At 55.1% G+C, this 25,008-nt stretch overlaps 1 protein-coding gene across 1 annotated transcript; it reads right to left on the bottom strand.

Moving 5' to 3' along the window:
• Window positions 1-8,953: 8,953 nt before the first annotated feature.
• Window positions 8,954-24,128, bottom strand: CDCP2 (CUB domain containing protein 2). The gene is made up of 6 exons (XM_025871913.2): window positions 22,351-24,128; window positions 18,717-19,064; window positions 15,670-16,005; window positions 14,396-14,749; window positions 11,291-11,469; window positions 8,954-9,282 (listed from the first exon to the last, which is right to left on the bottom strand). Exons 1-6 carry the CDS (start codon window positions 22,427-22,429, stop codon window positions 8,956-8,958), a joined length of 1,623 nt encoding a protein of 540 aa, XP_025727698.2. The 5' UTR covers window positions 22,430-24,128; the 3' UTR covers window positions 8,954-8,955.
• Window positions 24,129-25,008: the final 880 nt, after the last annotated feature.

The following is a 25,008-nucleotide window of genomic DNA, read 5'->3' as shown; positions in this document are numbered from 1 at the left end:
GTGCCTCCCTCACTGTCCTACGGTGGGGGCCAAATAAGACACTGGAAAAGATGGGGTTTCATGGGAGTGCATTAGACACACACACGAATGTTCACAAACACACCTGCACACGCATCAACATACAGCCCCTTGCACCGGCCCCAGCCCCACACAAGAGAGCTCATGCACAGCTGTGCATGTGAATGGCAGCACAAGGAACACAGGGCAGTAGACCTTGCCCTGCTGCTCGCACCTGCACGCCTGGCCTGGACACCTGTCGCCCAGTGGGTTCCTCCTTCCCTTTTGCTATGAAACGGAACTGGCTTAGAGGTTCAGTGCCCAGGCAGGGTTCCCCAAACCTCCAGACTGCCCCCCCCCCACCCGCCTCAAGTTCAGCTCTGGCTGGAAATGTGCTCCTGCATGTCCCTCCCACCCTCAGCCCTGGTTCCAGTTCTTGCTCCATCGGCTGTGTGACCTCAGGCAAGGCTTTCCACTCTCTGGTCCCTCCCCTGCTCCCTGAAGCTGTATTGTCCTCTATCAGACCTTTGGGGTCCTGGGGGTCCTGGGGAGAGACTTGGGCAGTGTAAGCCACGCTGGCCTGCGGGGTCTGGCCCACCTAAATTGGAACTCCCATCCCACCTCTGAGTCTGGGGTACCTCGGGCACCCCGAGGATCCTTTCCGGGGGTTTGTAAGGAGCCCGGTACAGGACGTGGCATGCCAGAGGCATATGGAAAATCTTTGCTTCCTCTATGTCAGGGAATCATTTTGTGGAGGGGATGGTATGGAAGGGGAGACTGTATAAAAGAAAGGATTTCTACACCCTTGACAGAGCTGGAGGTGCCTAATGACAGGAAGCTGCATCCCAGAGGAGAAAGGGAGTGGGCCAGTCTCAGAGCCTACCTGGCTCCTTCTCACCTCACCCCTGCCCTCAGCCCGCCACCAGGCCTGCGAGCTCCTTTTCTACGCAAGGGGGTGAGCAAAGCTGGGGAGGAGCGGGTGTCCAGGAGCGCAGGGCGGCGGCCTGGGTGCTCATGTGGTGTGCATCTGTGTGTGTGTGCACACGCGTGTGCCTTGAAGGAGCCTGTCTCCCCACGCAGCTGAGAGCGTGTGCAAAGTCTCTCAGATGAGCCATGGCTTCAGTTGGAATCCGCAAGGCACCTGTGGGCTCTGGGACTTTACCCAAGTTACTTTACCTGTCTGTGCCTCAGTTTCCTCATTTAAAAAATGGAGATTATGATCCTAATAAAAATGAAATAATAGGCCTCACAGGGCACGTAAAAGTAGTTAGCCAAGCATCCGGCGGCACATGGCCAGTGTTCAAAAACCTCTTCATGTTGCTGTTTGATATCACGCAGTTGGCACTGGTACCCATGCATTCATTCGTCCATTTTGATCCATTAACTGGCTCTAGCTCTGTGTCAGGCCAGCCTTGAACTGGACAGGGTCCTTGACCTCCATGAGCATCCAGAAGGATGGGAGACACAGATCCAAACAGCAATAGCAAAGCAGAGCTGATGTTGAGAGAGGCAGCTGGGAGACAAAGGAGGGGAGAAGAGCCGCTGGGAAGGGAGGGGTGCCACCCCCAGGTACCCCCACACTCTGTGCACCAGCCCTATTGGAGCATTCCCTGTTCCCCAACTGTCCTCCTGCTTTCCTACCTCCAGACCTTTGCTCATGCTTTCCTTTGCCCAGAAAGCCCCCCTCCCAAGTCCTGCCTCCTCACTGCTGTGCATTTTTTGAAAGACTCAGCCTCAGCCTATGTTCCACTCTTGCCTTTACCCACTACGCGCATCAGAGATGGGCCATTTAATTGATGTGTGGCCAGCACGTGCTGCCTTCTGGGGCTACTTGTTTCTGATCCTAGAATGCCATCACTCTGTGACCCTGAGCACAACCCTTCACCTCTCGGGCCTCAGTTTCCCCCTATGTAAAATGGGCAGCACCTTTTTCTCAGGACAGGTGTGAGAATCAAAAGACAGAATGTTTGGGGAAAGCACTTTGCAAACTGTAAATTGCTGGGCACCTGTCCAGGAGAGTTTTTATTCAGACAGCTTCCTTTCTTCTCCTGGGTGTGAGCCAAAAGGTGTGTATACACCCCACAGGCTCGGGCGGCATTTCCCTGGGGCTCAGGTGTGGGGCAGCTTCTGTTTGGGGTTTGTGTTTTTGATTTCAAAGACAGGGAAACTCCCTTGCCCAGGTGATGTGGGCGGAGCCTGGTCAACAGAGTTGCCAGGGGAATCCCGAGGTTTGTGGGCCCTGACTGCCCCCCACAGTGATCAGGCGGAAACTCAACCCCCAGGAAGGAGGAAGGGCGTCGAGATTGTGCTGCAGGGACAGAGTGTCCCTTGGAATCCGGTGACCCGGGTGTGATTCTGGCTCCTCTGGGGGACTTTAGGCTAATCCCCTGCTCTCCAGGCTTCAGCTATAAAGCCAGTGTACAGGATTTACGATTTGGGGAGCCCCTTATACACCAGGGGGTCCTGACGGTACCAAATGGGGACCAAGAACTGACTTGGCCACTGTGCAGGACGTCTCTCGAAGTCAGGCTCTGTCCCCACCTGCCTTCCCAGCCTTGTCACCTCCACGCTCTTGTGCACTCTGTGCTGTAGCCACCCGGTGAACTTGGGGTTCCCTCGAGTCTCCCAAATCTCTCATCTCCAGCCGTTGCCTGTCTGACGTGCCCTTCCTCCCTGCCTCTCTCCCCTGTGTCCTGTTTAACGTCTTCTCATCCCCCAGGACCCTGCCCGGGCTTCACCGCCTCCAGGACCCCTGGCCGCTCCCAGGCACTGTGGGGCTCCTCTTCTACTCACCTGCTCCGTGTCACTGGTGGTTTATGGGCAGGTCTCCCCACATCCCTTGCATTGCCACGGTTTCCCCAACACCTACCAGTTCAGGGCCAGGCACTGAAAGTCATGAATGAATACCTCCGAAGGTCCTCAGCACAAAGAGCAGGAGGACCATCTGGAAGAGCCCGTGTGGTTTCGGTTTCGCGGAAAGAGCCCCCAGGAGAAACTGGGCTCAAGTCTCCGCTCCACCAGTTCCCAGTTGGGTGGTCTCTGGCAAGCCTGTCAGCTCGACTGAGCCTCGGCTTTCTCATTTGTGAAGTGGGGTGGTTCCGAGGCTGAGAGTGGGTAAATGCCTGCGGACCAGAGTGCTCGGTGACTGGCAGCCCTTGCTGCTCGATCCCCCTTTCCACCAGCACTTCCAAGGGAAGAGGCATCAGGGCTTTTTGTGAGGTGGCCCCCCACGGCTACGCCAGGGACGCTCTGGGCAGGGGTGGGCGCAGAGACACCTGCGGCAGCCTTCCCCGAAGTGCCCCCCGGCTCCCGGGGCCTGGGTGGGCTGGGACGAAGCCATCAGAGGGCAGCGAGCCCCACTGATTTTCCAGGAGGGAAGTCAGCCAGGACCTCGTTAACTTTGGAGGGGAATGTGGAACGGCCCTGGGAGGCTCTGGGGCTCAGTGTCCAGAGCAGCCTGGCCTGGCTGGGGCAGGCAGGCCCGGGACACCACAGGCCCGGGAGGCTGCGCTGGGAGCAGCCTGGAGCTCTGACAAGGCACCTGTGACGGGCCGCAGTTCGTCGGGGCCTGTCTGGGACCTCGGGAGCCCGCAACCCATTTTGCAGCTCCACACTGACACAGGTTAATACTTGACCAGGCTCCTGCTCAGCGCGAGGCATTGTGCCAGGAAGTGTTGGGGCCCGCTGGTTAGGAGCGGGGACTCTGAAGTCAGACCACCTGTTTAGAGGCCTGATGGCACCACTCAGCAGCCATATGACCACGGGTGAGATACACAGCCTCTGTGCCTCTGGGCCTCCGTTGTGAGGCCTAAACAGGTGAGCGCATGCGAAGTGTCTAGAGTAACCCCTGGCTCTGGGCGTCAGCCTTCACCTAATGGGAGATATTAGCTGTGATCTCAAGCAAACAATTTAAATTCTCAGTGCCTCAGTTTCCTCATCTGAGAAATGGGACTCGTAACAGTACTCCCCTCCTAGGAACGTTACAGGGACTGAATCAACTAACTTGTGGAAAGTGCTTAGATTCTGAGAATACCGAAGTGCTCAGGATTACTCTTGAACACGCCTCTTGTTACAGCTACAAGTGACAGTTGTGACCTGTTTCTATGGACGCCCCTCACCTGCTCCACTAGAAGGTCCGGGCTCTGCAGCCAGATCTGTTGCCTGGGGTTGAATCCCACCTCGACTGTTTCTTAGAGGGAATGATAATTGTTACTGTTTAGAGAATTAAATGTGAACAGAAGTACAAAACCCTTTTTGAACAATGCCTGCCGGAGAGTACATTTCAGCAAATGCTCCAGCTGTTGTCCCAGTTGACAGATGAGGAAACTGAGACTTGGTTAGAGGAAAGCTAGTGGCAAAGCCGGAGCCAGGTCTTGGATCCTGGCAGGTGTCTTCATTCTGAAGCCAAGGACACAGAGGGCTGCTTCCACTGTTGTTCTGAGAGAAGCTGCTGGTGCCATCCAGGTGCCCTAATTAGTAACTTCCCATCCTGCTTCCCAGCTTCACCCCAACACACCTCCCAGCCCTCTTCCCGTCCTTATCGTGACATACTCTTCTGCATCTCTTTGCATTAGCACATGCTGTTCCCCGTGCCTGGAATGCCATTCCCTCTCCTCTGCCTGACCCGTCTTCCGGGCAGCACGAGTCATCCCTCTGGGCTCCTTTCTCACTTACCCAAGCTGAGTCAGCAGTTTAAACCCTGTCTTGTTCCCAAAAGCCTTCAAGAGGAAAACACTGTTTATTTCTGTGCTGGTCCCCCTACGCCCGTCAAGATCCACTCTCTGTCTTTTCCACCCTGCTCTGTGTCCTGGGGAGGCTGACCACACAGACCGCGTCCTTCTGGGCTCAGCCTGAGGCATCACGGGGAGACTGGAGGGCAGGGGGAGGGTGAGGGGTCCCCCGGCAGGCTGTGTCCCTCCAGGGAGCACGTCTCCTGACCCTGAGACGCCTGGTTCTTCCCCGTGGACGGTGGGCTCCTGAGGGAGGGCCGTGTCTGTGCACAGGGCAGCGCAGAGCACATGCTCGGGAAATGCTTCGACTCGGACCGCCCCAGAGGACCAAGACGGCCACACACATGGGACTTGGCGAACAGAGTGGCGTCAAGCTGGGGCATCCGTCCATGAGCTTGTCCCCTTGCCCGGTCCCAGACGCTGCAGGGCACGTGGGCCGGGCTCTGGCGGGGCTGGGGCTAGGGGAGCCCGCATCGTGGTGACGGGGACTGGGTGCAAGCAGGCGAAGCGCACACACACCTCACACCATTTCGGAGGGCAATACACCCTATGAAGGCAGGCAAAGGCGTACAAAGTGACAGGGGTGGAGTGCAGTCTGGGGGCCACTGGGCAGAGAGGGCTGTGAAGGAGCCAGGCCAGCAATGCTCTGGGGACATTCCACACAGAGGGACCGGGAGACAGGAAGGCTGGTGGTGGGAACACCTTGGTCTCTTGAAGAACAGCAGGGAAGCTGGGCGTCCGGGGAGACCCTCCCAACTCTGAGATTTGAGGGCTCCTAGGAGAAGGGGCCCTCGGCTGGCCGGGGGCTGCCAGCAAGCCCCATCCTGAGTTGTGCAGGTGGAAGCCCCGTGTGGACGCTCTCTCCCTGCGTTCTCAAAGTCCTCACGATGACCTCGCGGGGAGGGTCTTGGTGTCCCTGTTCCATACATGAGGAAACCGAGTCTGAGAGAGGTGAAGCAACTTGCACGAGGTCACACGGTCAGGGAAAGAATGGAAATGAACCCAGGTCTGCCCAACCCATAGGCGAGAAGGCATTTTCCCAGGGCCAGCACATCCCTTTGCTGAGGAGCTCCTCTTCAGTAACCTTGGCCCTGCAGGGATGGGCTGGTGAGAGGACCCAAAGTTCCTGGCTGGGGGGAGGCAGTCCCAAGGCCACATAGCCAATGGGGAGGCCGCGGGGGTTCCATCCCCGCACTCTCTGCAAAGGGGACACTGGTAGGTGAACAGGAAAGCCCTGCCATGTCCACCATGCCCAGACACTCCTCCAGGGCCGGGCGGGTTGGCTAATGGGTATCATTTCAGCCCTCTCATTTCTAATAGACACTGTACTGTCATAAAGACTGTCATTTCCTACGGCTCAGGCAGGATAATCAACACGCCGGCTGCCCAGAGGGCTGAGTGGCAGGATCTGGACACGGCCGTGAAGATAAGCCCCTCTTCTCCCTGTCGGCCATTCTAGTCCTTTCCCAACCAGACAAAGCCCTTGGGTTTAAGAGCAGGGTCTGGGGTCCCAAGAGGCCCCTACTCACTGCACAATCCCCCGCTCAGGGAAGAACTGCCTCCTCTCAGCCTAGCTCCAGCATTTCATCACCTTGTGTCCTTGAGTAAGGCGTTTTCCCTCCCCAAACCTCAGTTTCCTCATCTGTGAAATGGGGGCAATTCTTTCTGCCTCACCAGGCAGCTTATGTGAGCTGATCTACAACTTGACTTGCCGCGTAGTTGGCGTTTCTGGGCAGTCGGCATGACAGTGGCGGTGCCAGAGGTGATAATGATGCTTGTCACATGTTAAAAACAGAAACTGAGGCCAGAGGGGCGCCTGGGTGGCTCAGTCATTAAGCATCTGCTTTCGGCTCAGGTCATGATCCCAGGGTCCTGGGATCGAGCCCCACATCAGGCTCCCTGCTCCATGGGAAGCCTGCTTCTCCCTCTCCCACTCCTCTGCTTGTGTTCCCTCTCTCACTCTCTGTCAAATAAATAAATAAAATCTTAAAAGAAAGAAAGAAAGAGAAAGAAAGAAAGAAAGAAAGAAAGAAAGAAAGAAAGAAAGAAAGAAAGCAAGCTGAGGCCAGAGAAGGGAGTGGTCTCCCTAAGGTCACACAGCAAGTTAGCTGGGCTGAGAATTTGGGTTTCTAGGCCAGAACTTTTGCATGAACTCCTCAGTGGTCAATGGTAGTCACTGAGGTGTGTTGAATCCTTCTCAGGAGCCGGGCACTGTCATGCAGGATCTCATGTAGTCCCCCCACAGAACTGACAAAGCAGGTGTTATTACCATCACCCCCAATTTGCAGGCAGGAAGGTAGACCCCGTGGGATGCCCTCAAAGAGGATCTGGTGTGTGACAAGTCCTGTCCAGAGAAACTGAGACCCAGGTGGTTGGTAGGCTGGCAAAGTTAGCTCAGGGGCTGGAGGAATCTGAGAAGGAGAAGGTGGCTGGGAGCAAAAGAGGAAGGGGCCTCTGCTCCAAACAGGCCAGGGTGTCAGTTAAGACCCCCCTGCTGGCACATCACCCTGCCAGACTTCCCTAGTTCATCGTGTTGCTACGTTCTCACAGCACGCTACAAACAGTGGTCCCATTTTGCAAATGGAGATATTGAGGCTCATACAATCAAAGTGACTTGCCCAGGTTCACACAATTAATAAGAAGAACTTGGACTTGAGCTCAGTTCTCTTCATGTCCAGGTAACTCTTTTTCCCTTGCTTAATTCATTTTTTACTTTGCTGGCGTTTTTCTCTCTTGTTTTCTCTGCAAGTTACCAACTGTCTGCCTCCCATCCCCTGACACTGCTACACCGCATGTAAGCAAGCATCCTGAAGGTAGGAATCTCATTTGACTTCTTCGCTGCTGCGTGCTTGGAGCCTGTCACGACAGTGGGGACAAAGCTGGAAACAAGTGGCTGTTGGTTGGGTGGTTGAAGGAACTGTAATTGGGCTACAATTTGTTTAAGTGATACCAATGGTCAGCATGGTCCATGTGGAGATTTCTATTGATTGTGAGGGATTCATTAGCAAATATTGGGGTCCCCTGTTGTGGGGACCCCAAGCTGCCTCCCAGGGAAGCCTGCACCCAGGTCCTGGCCCCCCCCCCACAGCAGCATCAGGACCACGATGGCAACGACCATGAGGACTCCGGCCAGGATGCAAAGGCCCAGGGGAAAGTGGTGTTACTGTAACTGCATTTTTTTGTGGTTGTTTATTTTTCATTAACAAGTTTGCTCCACTTCCTGATCCATAGAGCTCTGGGGAGGGCTGGACCAATCTTTAGGAGGATGCCAGAGCACTTCTCACAAGAAAGCACTGGAAACCCAACCCCCGCTCCCCATGGTGTAAACTTAGAGAAACACGGGGGTGCTGGAGTAGCTCTGAGTGAGGTCCGATGGCAGGAGAAGGCCCCCAGTCTCCAAAGAGAACTCATCTGAGGGGAGACATCGCGGGTGTGGACAAAGACACACGGGACTTCGATCAGCTTTTCAGTCAAGGATCCCCATCTAGGTAAGGAAAAACACCACCGTGAAAGAGGCACCAGTCCTCAGCTTGCAGTCTCCCTGCCCAGCACAGTGTGGGCCTGCACAGCGCTGCCCCCTCCTCAGACCCGAGCCGCCTGGATGCGTACAACCAGCCGCCAACAGCGACACCACCTGGCGGAGGCTGGGATGACGGCACCAGGTAGGGTGTCAGCACCCTTTCTGTTCCTGGAGTTTGGAGGCAGGAGGGGCCCGCTGTGGAAAAAGTCCTCAGGGTTCCTGAGTCGGTTCTGGAGCGTGGAGGCCCCTGGATGGTTACTGAGCTTCCAGCCGATGAAAGCTTGTGATAAGCGATTAGTTGGAAAAATAAGAGATGCCCTTGTTTTTATCCCAAGTCAGTGAAGCCCTTGTGCGTTTAGGGAACTTCAGTTTTACCCTCTGTCACCAGGGGCCACAGCTATCCACGTTGACAAGTAACACACACGGGAGACTTCTTTCCGATAGCAGACTTTGAAATTAGTAACAATTGCACACACACAGGACATGCCAGAGTTGACAAAGTTCTTATGCATTCAGGCTCTTCTCTGAGCCTCAAGCCAGCCCTGTGAGGTAAGGAGGGCACACGGATCCTCCCTAGGAAAGTGAGACTCAGAGAGGGACAATGACTTGCCCATGGCCACCAACAAGTTGACAACACCCGGCCCTGCCCCTGTTGTGGGGACCCCAAGCTGCCTCCCAGGGAAGCCCTCACCCAGGTCCCTGCCCCCCTCACAGCAGCATCAGGACCACGATGGCAACGACCATGAGGACTCCGGCCAGGATGCAAAGGCCCAGGAAGACAATGTCACTGGTGTCCTGAGGCACCATGGCCACAGGGCCCTCCAGGGCCTCCACCTCATCCCTGGGTGGCGCTTCCTGAAGATGCTCAGCTGTGGCGGCATAGGGCCCAAGCCGGTTGGAGCCAGATAGCAGGTGGACAGAAGCCTCCTTGCGCCGTGGCTCACAACGGACCTCATACTCATGGATGTCCTCCTGCCCGCCAGCCGAGAAGTCGATGTACAGCATGCTGACAATCACTGAGGTGTTGTTCCTCCGCTGTGGGGGTCACGGGGCACTCACTCACACCTGAAGGGGCCGGGGCTGACCCTTTGCCCCTAGATATGTAGGGACTCTGTGCCAAGGGGGCAGAACCCCAGGAGCCTGGGGTTCTAGTGCCAGCTTGACCACCGACTCCCTTCCCGCTTGGAAACTCAGTGTCTCCTCCTGTAAAAGGGACACTATGGGGATGTCTGATGGGTCCGTGTTTGCTCTGGCTTTAAGGAGGCGGGGTCTATGAAAGACAATAACAGCAAGAGCAGGCCCATCTGCCATGTTCCAGGCTCTGTTTTAAGTGCGTTGTCTCATTTCATTCTCACTATGATCCTCTCTTATTGGTACCATTAATATCCCCATTTCACAGATGAGGAAACTGAGGCCCAAAAGTTAAATCCCTTGTCTGAGGTCACACGACACACAGGTGACAGAGCGGGCAGGCAGGTACGGTAGGAAGCTGCTGTCCCTGGACACTGGGCCACCCCTCTGGGGAAGGCTGTGAAAGGGAGTTTCAAATGGGCTTCCGAAAGGCTCTGATTCCATGCCCCCAAAGGAGGCTTCTGATTTTGTGCCCTCAACCTGTCTGCCCCCAAACCCTCTGAGGAGGACTGGTGTCCTGGATTTTTGTGATACAGAACTGAGACCCTGGACAAAGAAAGACGGGGCCTGTGAGTAGAAAGGGACCCAGTAAAGTCAGTCCACATGATAAAGAAGGGAGGAAGAAAATCACAGAAAGTGGAAGTTTTAGGGGTTTTTGATGAGTGAGAGACTTGAAGGGGAAAAGCCAGCCACACAAGATGTGCTGTTATGGTTATGAAATCAAGTTTCCAGTGTTTTTAAAGAGATGCACAGAAAGGTGGTCATTGCCTTGGGCTGTTGGAGCTGTGCATCTTTGAGAGCAGCTCAGTGCTCTCAAAGATGGTCCTCGAGGATCTAGGATGCATAACGGTGACACTAGGAATCCAGGAGTCTAAGTTTCTCAGCTTTTATGTTTCTGTGGTATTAGCCCCAAGATTCTGTGATTCTGTGGCTCCGAGTTATGGTGGTGGTTGCATGCCTCTGAGCCTCTGAGTGTCCATGATACCTTGTTCTCCGTTTCCTGGTTCCCTGCCTCTGGGATTCTCTGTCCCCGTCATTTCATGACCCTGTGGAGTGTCCACAGAAAATCCCTGGGGGACTTAGGGCATGGAGTCAGGGTGAGGGCAGATCATCTTGGCAGCCAAGACTGCCCCCACTTCTCTCCTCAAGTCAAAAGGATAGAGGTTGCCAGAGGCTGGGGAAGCAGAGGGGTGGACTGGAGGGGCCCCAGGTGGACATTTGGCTAATGTGGGGGGCAGGGTGGTACGGCTTGCTGGAAAGTGCATGATTTCTACCAAGCCAGTCTGGCACATCCCTGGATACCAAGGCTTGGGGGTGGGGGTGAGCTCTCCCTGGAAGGGGGGGCATCTCTCCTTTTCCCTTTAACCTGCCCCTAAGAATGCAGACATCTGAGGTGCTTGGGCCACTGCCCAGCGACTCCAAGGGCCCCAAACCTGAATTCATTTGTAAGCCTCACTGCCTTTGAGGGGAAGTGGATCCTGTTACTTGAAAGGCCCTTTTGTTCTGTGGAGCACAGGGACCATTTGGATCACAGGTTGGGGAAGGGGCCCCTGGAGGCAGCCAGGCTCCAACAGCTCTGCATGTGAAAGGGGTGAGGCCTGGGGGGGTGGGGAGCTCCCGGGAGAAGGGAAGGAAGGGCAGGAAGGCCTCCAAGGATGGTCAGGGTCAGGGCCTTGCAGGAGGAGCCTTCCATAGGTTTGTCGCTGGGTTATTCAGTGGGGCCCCCTTCTCTGTCTCCCATTTGAGTTCTTTGTCATGTCTACACTGAGCAAGTTTGTTGGGTTCTGCATCCGGGCTTGTGGGGTCACTGAGCCAGGAAGAGAAGCTGAATTCTCAGGAATGGCAGGTGCCTCTCAGCAGGGGTCAGACCCCGCCCCCTCATGCCTGCCCTCCCCCCCTGCGCAGCCCCTACCTGAGACTCGGTGCCGCAGGTGTCAAAGCGGGCCTGGATCCGGAAGGTGCCGCCGGCTTCCTGGGCGGCACAGCTGCGGCTGCCCAGGTAGACCTTGGTCCGCTCCAGCGGTGCCAGAGCCTGTGCGGGGATCAGGATCTGGAAGTCCGTGCGGGAGCAGCTCACGTTCATGGGCACAACTGGGGACGGAGGGAGGGAGCGGCTGGAGGCCTTAGGGGCAGGAAGTCTGCCCCCACCACCCCGAGACCCCACGCAAAGGATGATGTGTGGGAAAACTGAGGCGCAGAGTCGGGAGATGCTTATGCAGCCTAATGGGGATGTTTCACGTGTGTTTCTCCGTTTAACTCCATCAGACTATGAGTTCCCAAGGGCAGGTACCCGGCCTTCTCCTGTCGTTGCAGCCTGGCTCAGAGCTTGGCAGGTGCTGTGAATTCTGAATTCTGAATGAATGAATGAGTGAGTCAGTGAATGAATGAATGAATGAATGGGTCAGTGAATGTATGAATGAATGAACGGATATTCTTAATCATAAGAAGAGGTACTATTTGCTGATCTCTTTACCATGTGCCAGGTAATTCATTCAACCATTTCACAAATATTTCTTGATGGCCTACTATGTTCAGGACACTATTCTGGCACCACAGAAAAAGAAATGGAAAAAACCAACCCACCAGCCCAAACTTCCTGCCTTCTTGGACCTTACATTCTAGTTGGGCAAGGGGGCAATAGATAGGTAAAATGAAAGATGTGTTGGAGTGGGCTGAAAGAAAATCAAGCGGAGAAGCAAGACAGGGAAAGACAGTATGTGTGTGGGGGTGGGGGGCAGAACTGCGGAGAAGAAAGCCTCACTCGCTCCCCACGGTGATCCCGTGAGGTGGACACAACTAAACCCATTTTACGGTTTTGGAAACTGAAGCTCTGAGAGGTAAAGTTGTTTGCAGTGGTTGAGTTGGGATTTTAGCCTTTACCAAGTCTGGAGGTGACCCCCCCATTTGGTGGGCCCCTGCAGCCCTCCAGGCCAAGATGGTGTGACTTTCTGTGTGTGGGTGTATCAGAGCCTGCGTGTGTGTGTGGGGGGGGCGCAGTGCTGGCTGGGGCGGGGGCAATGGAGGGGGAGGAAAGGGCGGCCGGTGGGTGGGAAAGAGAAGAGATGGCAGGCAGAGGCCTGGAACTCTCAGCCCCTCTCCGGGAAATGCCTCAGACATATTTCAGCCTCTGGTGTCTGGGCAGTCGGGGATTTATGGGCCCGCCGTCTCCCACGATGATCTCGGTGGCGCTGAACTGTGTGTCACCCCTGATTGATGTGAGGTTGTCCTCTAGCCAGGAGGCCGCCTGCAGCCTGGACCACATCTGGAGCCTCGTCTAGCACGAGTGCCCCTGTCTGGCCCTGGGCTCCCACAGGGATCTGGGGAGGGGGGCGGGGCAGGTGGGAGCCGGGGCTCCTGCCCCTGGAACAGAGCCAGGTTGAGAGCTGCCCCACCCTCAGGCTCTGTAGGCCCCAAAAGGAGAAGGGGCTTGTCCAAGATCCCACATTGCTGGGAGAGGACCCATGCCTGGAGATAAGACGATCAAACCAAAGGGGACCTTAAAGATCCTTCAGCCAGTGTCCTCATTTTACAGGTGGAGTAACAGACCCGCAGAGAAAAAAACACCTGCAGCTAGCTATGGCAGAGCCTGTGGCCCCTGGCTCTCCAGAGTGAAACCCTAGGAGGGGTCGCTCTCACAAGGGACAGCTCTCCTCCCCCAGGTTATGGAGGAAGCCAGCTGAGGCCCTGGAGGGCGGGTCTGCCCAGGCCACTTCACTGCCACTAGCTCGCTGCGGCGCCGCCGTGTCCTTCCCCATCACCACTTTCGTAAGGGGTAAGGACGGAGGGAAGATGCTTGATTGCAGACCAGGCCCGAGACATGTGAGGGAGAGACATCCACCCTCAGCAAGAATGTCCTCTGTTCTCTCTTTTCATCTGAATGACCCCCTGCAGAAGGCATTCATCAACCCCTTGCACGGATGAGGCCACTGGATGGTCGGTAAATGGCAGCATTTGGATGTGGCCCTGGTCTGTCTGAACTCAGCCCTGGCTCCCTCACCCGGGACCCTACTGGGCCACAAAGAAGGCAGGCAGGGGTTCTAGTCTTGGCCGTGCCCCCGTTGCCCACGTGACCGCGGTGAAGCGTTTCCTCTCTCTGCACCTCCCTTTCCACACCTGCACAACAAGAACCTTTTGCCTGCTCAGGTAGAGGGCAAAATGGGTCCAGAGCACAGGCTCTTCTGGGCCCATGGGCCAGGGAAGGGTGACGGGAAGAGGCGAGAGACAGTGGAGGCTGCTGGCTCGCAAATCTAACGGGCACTAGGGAAGCTGGAAAAGCCCCGTGCCAATGTTCTCAGCCGCCTCTGCCGCTGGGCATGGCCACCTGACCAAGTTCAAACTCTTGAGACCAAGAAGTCTTTCAAGAGCTTCTGAAAATGCTTTTGTTTTCCTGGTAACGGGACATTTGTAGCTGGCATCTCCCCTACACTCTTCCAGCCTCGAACGTGGACATGATGTCGGAGTTGTAGCAGCCATCTTGCAGACATGCGGCCAAGAGAATCCCAGAGATACCAGCTGAGACAGTGTTAAGTCCCTGAACTAACAAAGCAGCTCCCTAGCTCCAGACTTCTTGTTATGTGAGGAAAACAAAAGCCACTTGTTGAAGCCACCGGCAGTCAGGATTTACGACCGATATAAGCAAAGCTTGTTGACATCTCCATGGTTATGCCAGTTGTTTATCACAAGTAACATGGCCATATTTTGCGTACTACCCCTGGATACGCAGGATAAACCACAGCAGGAGAGAGGCCAGGGGCCCAAGGGGGAAGGAGAGAGATGGGGGAATTAGGGCACGTGGAGTTGGAAGCTGGAAAGGCAGGGCTCTGCAGGGTGGAAATAAGAAAGGGCCACACTGGTGTGGTCCCAGGGGTCCCAGGGCAGCAGTTCGCAGTGCTGTAGCCACCCGAGAAAAGGCCGGAGAAGACCAGCGGTGGGATGGAGGGAGGAAGCTGCAAAGGACCCCAGCCTTACTGCTCCCCGCCCCGCCATCAGCATGCCCACACCCTCAACCCCAGCTGACCTCCAATGTAGGCCACGGAGAAGCCCCTTCGGGTGGTGCTGCGGTCCGTGTGCAGTAGAAGCAGAAGTTGGTTGCGGCTCGAGGTGACCGGTGCTGGCAGGTGGTGGCCGCACCAATTCCCCAGCAGGGAGGCCTCCTCGCTGGCCCCATCGAAGGCTGCCAGATGGTCGAAGTCACAGGTCCTGGTCAGGCTGTTGGGACCCTCCAGGTCCAGGTCTAGGAAGAACACCTTGACCCGGTAGCCTGGAGGCAGGCGGATGGTCCAGTGGCAGTGAATGTTGTTAGGGTAGGCGCTGGGGTACTGGGGACTGGAGAAGTTGCCCCGCACGGCCGTGTATACCTCCTGGCATTCCCCTGGGTTGGGGAGAGGAGGACAGAAGGGACCACAATGAGAAGGGTGGGGACTGTCACCCTCTGCAGTACAGCTTGGGCAGAGGGCCCCAGAAAGGTCCTAAAACCACCCTGGCAGGTGGTGGGCACCGTGGTGGGCAAACCAGACAATGGATCCCAAAGCCTGCTTTAAACAGAAACTAGCTGAAGGCCAAGACTCTCATTCCAATTGGCAGTCCACTTCACGAGTGCTGGTCTGGTTAGGAATTCAATAACCAGACCTAATACTTGTCCTCAGAGTTGAGTCCAAACTTGGACTTGACAGACAAGCTGGCTCATGACATGACCTTGCTCATTTCCTCACTGCCCCTCATCCAGCTCTAACTTCCACCCTCCCCAAACACCTCGTAGCATACGAGCACACTAAACCCTCTCTGTCCTCCCTGCCTTCGCGCATGCTGATCTCTCTGCCTGGAATACCCTTCCCTTCCTTCTGCCTCTGGTTAACTCCTTCAAAGCACTACTCAATTCTCTCCTCCTCCAGGAAGTCATCCATGATTCTTGTTGTTAACAAAGACCACAGTGGGTTGTCATTGTCTATTTCTTTCTCCATCTCCTCCACTCTCTAGTTCATTCATTCATTTGTACACACATTGACTGAATCCGTTCTATGTGGCAGGTACAGAGACAAACCCATAGGAACTCACAGTCAGGGGAAATCAACGTGCCGGCCACGTACATAAATGATAAGTGTTAGATCGTTGCTGCAAAAAAAAAAAAAAAAACAAAGAAAAAACTCCAGGAGGAGTTGAAAGGACGGACTAATTTTGAGTCAATCAGGAAGACTTCACAGAGGAGGTGACATGCTACGCCTTGGCACTGGCCAGGCAGGGTCATGCACAGCATGCACAGGGGCCTCGAGGTATAGCCCCAGCCCCTTCTACCTGAGAAGTAGTAGGCCTTGAAGCCCCGGCCTCCAATGTTAAAGTCAGACTTGAAGACCACCTGCAGCTCGTGGCCCAGGGACACAAGAGTTGGGGGCCGGGTGCTGCCACAGTAGTGATGCCCGCGGGCGGGGCCAGGCCCCCCAAGCACAGCCACGTAGTCATAGGTGCACTCCTCACTACCCTCCACCTGGAAGTCCACGAACACCAGCTTGACAGTGGCAGGGCCGGAGGCGTGGATCACCCAGTGGCACTCCACGTTGTTGGGGTAGTTGTCCGGGTACTCAGGGCTGGTAAGGACCCCTGAAAGGCCCATTAGGACACCACCACACACATCTGCAAAGAAGCCCTCCTGAGCTGACCTTTCTTCCTCCCCGTGGCCCCCCAACCCCCTCCCTTGGGAACAGGACACCCCTCAACGTGCCACCCCCCATGGGTATCTATCTCATGGAAACCTCGTCACCATCCACTGAGTGCTTGCTGTGTGGCAGGCACAGACCTGGCACTTGGCGCCGACGCTGTCTTTTGACACCATTACCATCACCCTAGGGGAATGCACAGTGGTTCTCCCCATTCTATGGTTGCAAAAATGGAGGCACGGATAAGTAACTTACCTGGGGGAGTCTAGGTTCACCCAGATAGACCCTGAGACAAGGGTATGAGCATAAGGAGTTTATTTGGGAGCTATAAGGGCCAATAAAAGGCATGTCAAGCCAGCTGCCGAGCCCTGTTGGGGAATCCTGGGGGAATGGCGTCAGGCACGCACCTCAGGGTTATGTCACCTGAGACAAAGGGAGCTGGGGCATTTGTACACCAGCTCCCAAGAGTCCAGGCCGAGGGCTGTGGGGATAGAGGTGACCTGCCGAAGTAGACTTGAGAACAAAGCTTCACGTAGAGATATGGAGGTTGGCAGGAGCCACTGAAGTGATGAGTCCCCGGGAACCTGGGTGGGGCCCTGACGGCAGGCCACCCAGCTGGTAATGGGGAGAGCAGGAACTGCCTGGTTGCAGAGCCTGGGCACTTGACCTTGTGATTTTCCTACCAGGCCTGTGGGGCACAGAGGCTGAGGTGCCCGAGTTCAGCAATATTCTCAAAGCTCCCTGACAGAGGAAACCGAGGCTTGGAGAGAGGGTCTGGTGAAGTGGAGATGGGCTTGAAGCCTGAAGACGGGTGTCGGTCCTCAGCTCTGTCTTCTCGGAGGGGTGTGACCCTGGGCAAGTGACCCAGCCTCCATGAGCCTCATGGGAATACGAGGGTCGGAAGACCTGCCCAGCCTGATCCACCAGGTGCAGGCTCATGCAGAATCTCCAGGGCTGATGAAACCCTTTTGGAACCCAGCCCTGCCAATCCAGCCAGGAGGTGGCTGATGATGAATGCCCTGACCGGCTGGAGGCACCAGCAGGGTGGGGCACACTGCTATTTCCCAAGACGCCAAGAACCTCGCCCCAGGGCTTGGCTTTGTGAACCTAGCTCTGCTCTGGGCTGGGTGCTAAGACTTCTTGTCCCAGTGTTCGTGCTTTCAGCCTTGTAACCTTGGGAAGGCACACTCCCTCTCTACTCTTAACTTTATTGTTTGTGAAATGAGAGGGCAGGTTTTGACAGTCTGTGAGATCCTTTTCCATGTGAACACACTTAGCAGAAGCTTTTGAATTGTGCTCCGGAGCTTTGCAGCAGCCCCCTGGGGCATCCATTGGCCTGCAAGTGGGGCAAATTTCACTCCTATGCTGTATTCAAGCTCTTTAATGCGCTGAACAACAGCATCCACAGGTCACAGGTCATATATAAAAATTTCACTCACTGGAGGCCATCCATATTGACTTATGTTTTCAGTGATTGGCTTATAATAAGTAAATGTTAAAAATATGAACTTAAAAAATACAGTAAATGCATACCAAGAAAATACTGCCTCTATCTTTTTTATATATAAAGGATTAACCTAAGTTTCCATTTGCTATAATGGCACTCCTGTTTTTAAAAATGCTGGAAAAGGGGCACCTGGGTGGCTCAGTCGTTAAGCGTCTGCCTTTGGCTCAGGTCATGATTCCAGGGTCCCGGGATCGAGCCCCGCATCGGACTCCCTGCTCCGCGGGAAGCCTGCTTCTCCCTCTCCCACTCCCCCTGCTTGTGTTCCCTCTCTCGCTGTGTCTCTCTCTGTCCAATAAATAAATAAAATCTTAAAATAAAATAAAATGTTGGAAAACATTGCTTATGGTATTATGACTTTGATATCCTAACATTTTAAAAACCAAAGAGTCTAAAATTCCAAAACTGTGATGAGATCAGTCTGTGATTCTTGTGTTTTGGCATTCCGCAGTTCTGTGCCTCAAAAGCCAGCTCAGGGAGGGGCACCCCACCCGGGCCCTCCGACTGTTGTATGGGGAACCCTGCGCCCCAAGAGCCTCTGTGGTTGTCTGTGGCTTAAGCGGACACAAGTAAGGTATTGGGTTTGGGCCCTGGGAGAAGGGAGGAGGTTTGAGTGTGTGCAGAGAGGCCTGGAGACAAGAGGAAAGCTGAGAAGAGCAAAGCCTCTGCTCCCCTCACTAGACTAAGGGGCAGGTTTCCAGGTGGAGGGAGGGAGGGTTAGGGATCCACAACGTAAGAGGCATTAGGTAAAGCCTGGGGAGGGAGCGTGTCACCGGCTCCACACAGATGGCCCTCGTGCATCTTTTACTCCAGAGGACTTGGGGTGGGGCGCCAGGGGTCCCTGCGCTCGTAAATGATGGGGTGCTGCAGAGGGACGGGCAGCAGGGGCAGCCTGGTGTCCTCTCCTTCGTCCTGATGCCATGTCATGGGATAAGAAGGACCATAGGGAGCACAAAAGGCCTTGCTCCTGGATACAGTGAGACCTTCCCAGGGCTCCCAGGACTGCTGCCCTGAAGGTGGGAACCCACAACCACCATGACCACCGCTGGAAGCTGTTCTTGTCCCTGAGCTGTGGCAGCAGGGCCACCGAGGCTCCGAAGCTGCCAGCAAGCCTCGCCTCAGCCCACGGCTCTCCTCCCCCCGGCCCCCACAGGGCCCCCCTCTCCCTGCCAGGTCCCCCTTGCCTTTCTGGTAGCCGGCAGAAAAGCCTCGGCTGGCCACGTGCTTGTCTGAATGGAAGACGACAGACATGACGTGCCAGGAGGAGGCGAAGGGTGGTGGGGGCACCCGGCCGCAGAACCTCCCCAGCAGGCTGCCCTTGTCCCCCGAGGCCCCGTTGTACACCTCCAGGTAGTCGAAGCTGCAGGAGTCGTGGTACTCCAGGTCGAAGGCGTGGAAAGTGAGCAGCACCGAGGAGCCCTCGGCCACCACAATCAGCCAGCTGCACTCTGTGTTGTAGGGGTAGAGCCTGGGGAAGTTGGGGCTGGAGAAGTTTCCGGAAGGTGCTGAGAGCACACCCCCACATTTGATACCTGGGGCAGGAGGGAAGAATGGCTCAGTCAGTGCTGGGGTCCTGGATGGTAGACCCGGCCACAGACCTGGCCACAGTCTTCGGGATGGGGTGAGGGAGCATGAGGCCATGACCCTAAATCAATTCACTGATGCACATGTTTGCTCATTCATCTGCTTAATCCTCAAATACTTATCAAGCACTCTTTTATTCATTCAACAAATACCGTCTGAGTGCTAGGCAATGTTCTAGGTGCTGGGGTTTCAGCAGGAACAGAACAGACAAAAATTCTTGCCTTTGTGGAATCTCCTGGGTGGTTCTGATTGGGGAACACAGATGATAAACACGTTGAATAAAATACAGAGCATATTGAAGAGTGATTAGTGCTATGGGGAAAAATAAAGCAGGGAGAGGAGACAGAAATGTTGGGGCAGATCTATAATTTTAGATAAAACAGTACCATATGCCAGATCCTAGGCGTATACCGTAGGGAATTTAAAAATTACAAATGATAATACCCCACCCTCAGTGAGGATGCGCACAGCCCTACTGTAGTGTCACAAGTACATTCTTATATGCGCGTATTTGCTTATATTTAAAAAAAGAAAACAATGGAAGGAAACTAATAAAAATGATTCTCTGTCAGGGGAAGGAGTAAACAGAGGGGAGGAAAACAGGCATGAAGCTAGACCTTTTTCAATGAGACCTGTTTTATAATTTTGACTTTATAGTCATGAATGACTTTTTTTTTTTAAGATTTTATTTATTTATTTGACAGAGAGAGAGAGACAGGGAGAGCGGGAACACAAGCAGGGGGAGTGGGAGAGGGAGAAGCAGGCATAGGCTGAGCAGGGAGCCCGATGCGGGGCTCGATCCCGGGACCCTGGGACCATGACCTGAGCCAAAGGCAGACCTTAATGACTGAGCCACCCAGGCGCCCCTCATGAATGACTTTTAATATAATTTTTAAATTAGCAAAAAACCATTTTAAGTAACCCCTAAAAATCCAAAACTGGGGGTGCCTGGGTGGCTCGGTCTGTTAAGCGTCTGCCTTTGGCTCAGGTGATGATCCTCGCAGGGTCCTGGGATCGAGCCCCATGTTGGGCTTCCTGCTCAGCGGGGAGCCTGCCCCTCCTCCCCCACCCCCCCACACCCCGCTTGTGCGCGCATGCTCAGGCTCTCTCTCAATTAAATAAATAAAATCTTTAAAAAGAAAACACAAATATTTTTTAAAAGTCCCAAACTGAAACAAATATCATATACACATATATCAAGTTGGAGGCACATTCATCATGGGGGGAAATGATTTCAAATGACTTGGAAATATACTTTTTTGACTGTACATTCCTAGTGGGATATATCCCCGGGACAAAATGAAGCAGAGAAGTCTGAAACTTGACTCAGGAGACTTACTATTTGTAATAACAGTCAGTACTGCTATTTTACAGTATTTTATAAATTGGAATAAAGCATGTCTGCTAATGTCAATAGGAGCTAAGATGTTCCGTGTAAGAAGAGAGTGATACAACCATAAAATTAAAAAATTAAATAGAACGCTTGTGATCTTCAATTTGAATTAAAGACAGTATGAATTTAAGATTTATTTTTGTTTCTAAAAAAAAAAATTTAATTTCCTAGCTCTGTTTACTGAAAAGGTCAAAAAGCCTGTACTGGGCCCGGGCTGACTCAGCACGGGGCTCTCCCGGGGAGCGCACTGTGGAACGGGAGGGCGGTCAGCAATGCCACAGGGACCCGAGGGACGGGGGCTAATCTTGCTGGGCCAGCACTGTTGGGGGGATGGGGGCACAAGATTCACAGGAAAGGTGGTGTTTGAGTCTGACCAGGAGGGACAAGAAGGTCGTTAGTTGGGGACAATTTGGGGGGAGGAGATGGCACGTACTCACAGTCACCTAGCCTCCCTGAGCCTCAGTCACGCATCTGTGAAATGGGGTGGCTGTGAGCACTGATGAGACAAAGCTTCTCCTTCAAGGGCCTCAGATGCACACCCAGCTCGGGTTGTCGGCTCCCTGTCGGCCCCTGCGGCACGCCCGGCACGAACCCTGTCTGATGCATGCCTTTATGGCAAGAGGACAGAGGGATATTCTGTCCGGTGCCTGTCATTGTCCTGCCCCCAGCCCTGCCCATGGGACAGGAAAAGCCCTTGGAGTGTTGGAGCAGAATTCTTGTGGCCAAGGAGGTCCCAGGTGCCAGCACAAGTGTAGGCCTTGCCCTCCGGGACTCAGCCAGACGCCCTTGAACCCCAGGATCACCCTTGGGCCACTATAGCTCCGGAGGCTAGAAAATGGGAACAGCTAGCTTCTCCCCTACAGGAAGGAGTGAGACGCCTGGGGACCCAGCCCACCTCCGCCACTGAAGAGGTGACTGGCACATTCCCTTTCCTTCTTTGAGCCCCACTTGAGCCTGCAGGAAAACGAGGCACTGAGGGCTGCTTGCTGAGCGCCCCCAACATGCACGCCCCTTGAAGTCCAGTGAACTGATGACTGCTTCACAGACCGGCACACAACACAATGGGGCCGGAGCAGCATGAGGCGACCTGGGGCCAGGGTGCTAGCACAGGGTTCTGGGAGCTCCCAGGAGGGAGCCTCTGAGGCTGATGGAAGGATGTGGAAGGCTTCCTGGAGGAGGTAGTGTTTGACCCAAGTTTGATAGATGAGCCACATGTTCTCCGAAGGCAAAAGAGAACAGGGACCTTCCACACAGAGGGTGAAGCATTTCCAGAAGGGGGTACGATCCTCTGCCAGAGCTCGGGGTGCCCAAAGGACACAGGGGACCGAGGCTGGATATTATATAGAGAATTGGGGCCAAACCTGGGGGACGCCGAATGCCATCAGGAAGAACTTTGATTTCACCTGGCTGGTGGTGGGGAAGTGCAGCAGGCTCTCAGGAGGAGGGTAAAGACTTCCTCCAGCAATAAACCTTCCATTGCCTCTGAGCCGTTCCCTCAGCCCTTGGTAACTATACCTCCTTGGACAGGTTACTGAACCTCTCTCTGCCTCAGTTCCTTCAACTGTAAAATGGAGGACTCATACCCACCTTGAGGTTTGTCCTGAAGATTAAATGCAATTGTATTTGTAAAGCATCTGGCACATAGCAGGTACTCTGCAAATACTGTCTTTTACCATCTCAGAAGCAAATACATCCTCAACTCAGCCAACTCCCCGCAAAAAGGCCTCCTGCTTTCTGGCCTCCCACATAGAAACCTCCTGAGACCCTGGCAGCCACCTGGCCACCCCCCGACCCCCCCACCCCCCATCACAGAGCCTGCCTGTGTCCTCCAGAGCTCCTACCTTTCATAGCATGGGCCCTGGGGCCTGGGCCCAGCAGCACCACCACCAGCAGCAGACAGGACCCCAGCTCTGCCAGCATCCCCTCACTGGGGGCCCCCACGGGTCTGCAGAGCTCGGGGCAGGTCAGGATCTGAGGGTCTGGAGCAGGGGGAAGGGAAATGAGTCTGAGAGGGCCTCCAAGTTAATGGTGGCCTGAATAATTCATCGGCCCCTCGAATTAGTAAGCTGATCCCCAGGTGCTTCCTTCATTCCACCCTGAGGTGACGGATCTAGTGTCACCGGCTTGACACATTCTGAGATCTGCACTGGCTGCCCTGGATCGGGAAAGGACGCACCTCAGGGCGGGAAGGGAATTTGGTGATGGAGAAAGGCCATGAGTGTTGGGGCTAAGCAGATCTGGCAACCACCCTCAGTCAGCCTCTAGCCCGCCAGGTGGCCTTGAACGAGTCATCTAGCTCCTCTGGGTCTCAGTCTTACTCATCTGTCCAGTGGGGCCATTCAACCCTGCCTGTAGGAAATGGCAGGCTGTGACCTATGCTGCAGCCCAATGGTGGTCCCATGCCCACCCACGGAGGAGCTGAAGGGACCTTCTAATTAGTGGGACAAGTGGGAAAGGCATCCTTCAGACATGCTTAGATTAGCTCAGAGGGAGGGCAAAGGAGGCTGAGGGCAGCTGAGGAGGGAAAATTCTATTTTCATGGAAGAAAGCAGCCGGAATAACAGAATGGGAAAATTGTATTGTGCATCTCCTAAAGTGACCATGGATCCGGGCCACAGTGTAAATTCTGGCCAGGAATATTAGATATTCCCTCCTCAACTGATCCACAAACCCTGCCCGAGCATTACTCTGTGCCAGGCTGGGTGTTAGGAGCGAGGCTGCGGGAACGCCCTCAAGGGCTCTGTGTCCAACAGGAAACAGGCTCTACTTCCTCTGGGAGCCGTACTTGGTTCTGTTCAGCCCAGCGCTCGTTCCCCAGCAACTTCGCTGCGCAGAGCCTGCACAGGGCATCCGAGGGAAACACGGCACACTCCTGCCTCCCAGTGAGGAGCCTGGGCTCTGGTTGGGCCCACAAGGTCTGATTCCTGGCTCTGCCACTCCTGCCGGGCTGGGGCAGCCTGGGAAAGTGGCCCAACCTCTCTGAGGCCCGGTCTCCCGAGCACGAAGAGGAGAAAGCTAGTAGCTTGTTGTCCGCTGCGGGGATTAGATGAGCCGGCGCCTCGCTCTGTGCTTGGGAGCAAGCATGATTTTTATTTACCTCAGAGGAACTCAGAGGGCCATCTGCCAGACCACCTGCTGCTTCTGGCCCATCCTTGTATCAGGAGGTCCCCAGGGAGCCCTTTGCTGCCAGCATGGGAGGCCACCTGGAAGGTGTTCAGCAAAGAGCATCGGGGATGGTTGGGCCTGAGGGATTGGCTTACCTTTGGGGCTTGATTGGCAGCAACAGAAAGGTTCTGCTGTCCTGAGCCATCTGAGGGGACAGGAGATTTTATCGCCCCCATTGTGTGCATGAGAGAGGGTGCTGACCTAGTGCCTGCTGAGTGCTGGGGCCTGGTGCCAGGAGCCTCATGCCCATGCGCGTGTGCCCTTCCAACGTCACAGGCACACGGTAGACTCCCTGCCTCACAGGGGAGGAAACCAACACCTAAAGGGTCTGAGCCCACTGTCCTGGGTCGAGTCGCTCCACAGGAAGACCCTGTGACAAGGATTCAGGGGCCAGTAGCTTATTTGGGAGGTGATCCCAGGAAGCACAGGGAGGGGCATGGGGAAGTGAGTCAGGGATGAGAAGGAGCCAGTTGAGGGCATGGTGATGAGCCACTGCCACTGTGGACAACTGAGGCTCCACCCCCATGAGTGCCTCTGGGAGACGGTGTAGACTACGGCCCCACGTTATTCCCGTGAGGGGTGAGAAATGGCCCAAAAGTGCAGGGGTTGCAGGCAGAAGCTGTTTGCATGCCCAGGAATGGTGAAAACCAGGGGTGTGGACAGGGCCATGGCGGCATCGGCGGAGTCCTGCAGGACAGAAGACTGTCGCCCTTAGTGCGGCTTCACCCTTGATCTGCTATCCCTGGAATCACTCACCTCTGAAATGTTCATTCCACCCCTGAAACAGGCATCTCTTCCCGTGCTCCCTGCAACCTCTGGTCTCTTTCCCTGCCCTTCTCCCCACACCTGGCATACCCTTTGCCCCATCTTCTCTCTTGGGCTTAGATTCCAAGGTCAGGGCCGTCCTGCTCTTTCAAGACATCCGCTGGATCAGCCCAGCTGGCCGCACACTCCCTTGCGGGTCTGGGCTTCTGAGCACTGCTGGGCAGCATGCCATCACCATGCGGCGGCACTAGCACTGTTTCAGCATCTCCAGCCCTTCCTGGGTCTCAGTTCCACCCCCCAGCCTTTCCGTGTTTCCCTAGGTGGCTCTCTCTCTGACCCTCCACGGACATCATCCCAGATGGCCACCAGTCTCCCCCTACAGATAACCCCAGCCCCTCCTGCAGAGCGAAAAAGACGTAAAGCAGAAACCCCTTCATCTCACAGCCCTCACCCTGTCTCCCGGTGCTCACGCGTCTCTTCCCTCCAACCTCAGGGAACGGTGGTTCCACATCCTGTCCGAGGCCAATTCCCCTCCTGTGCCCGGAGCCCGCCCCTCTCACTGCCGTAGG

The sequence above is a fragment of the Callorhinus ursinus genome, unplaced genomic scaffold (genome assembly GCF_003265705.2).
Source record: "Callorhinus ursinus isolate GAN/ISIS: 27379988/994484 unplaced genomic scaffold, GSC_fseal_2.0 scaffold9, whole genome shotgun sequence".
Classification (NCBI taxonomy): Eukaryota; Metazoa; Chordata; class Mammalia; order Carnivora; family Otariidae; genus Callorhinus; species Callorhinus ursinus.
Note: the sequence above shows the minus strand (reverse complement) of the source record. Positions and strands in the feature narration are given on the sequence as shown.

Excerpts from the sequence above, each read along its gene's own strand:
- CDCP2 (XM_025871913.2), bottom strand. The coding sequence starts at position 22,429 with ATGCTGGCAGAGCTGGGGTCCTGTCTGCTGCTGGTGGTGGTGCTGCTG. Across the intron at positions 19,065-22,350 it reads CAGGGCCCATGCTATGAAAG|GTATCAAATGTGGGGGTGTG; the intron begins GTAGGAGCTCTG and ends CTCCTGCCCCAG. Across the intron at positions 14,750-15,669 it reads CAAGGCCTACTACTTCTCAG|GGGAATGCCAGGAGGTATAC; the intron begins GTAGAAGGGGCT and ends TCCCCAACCCAG.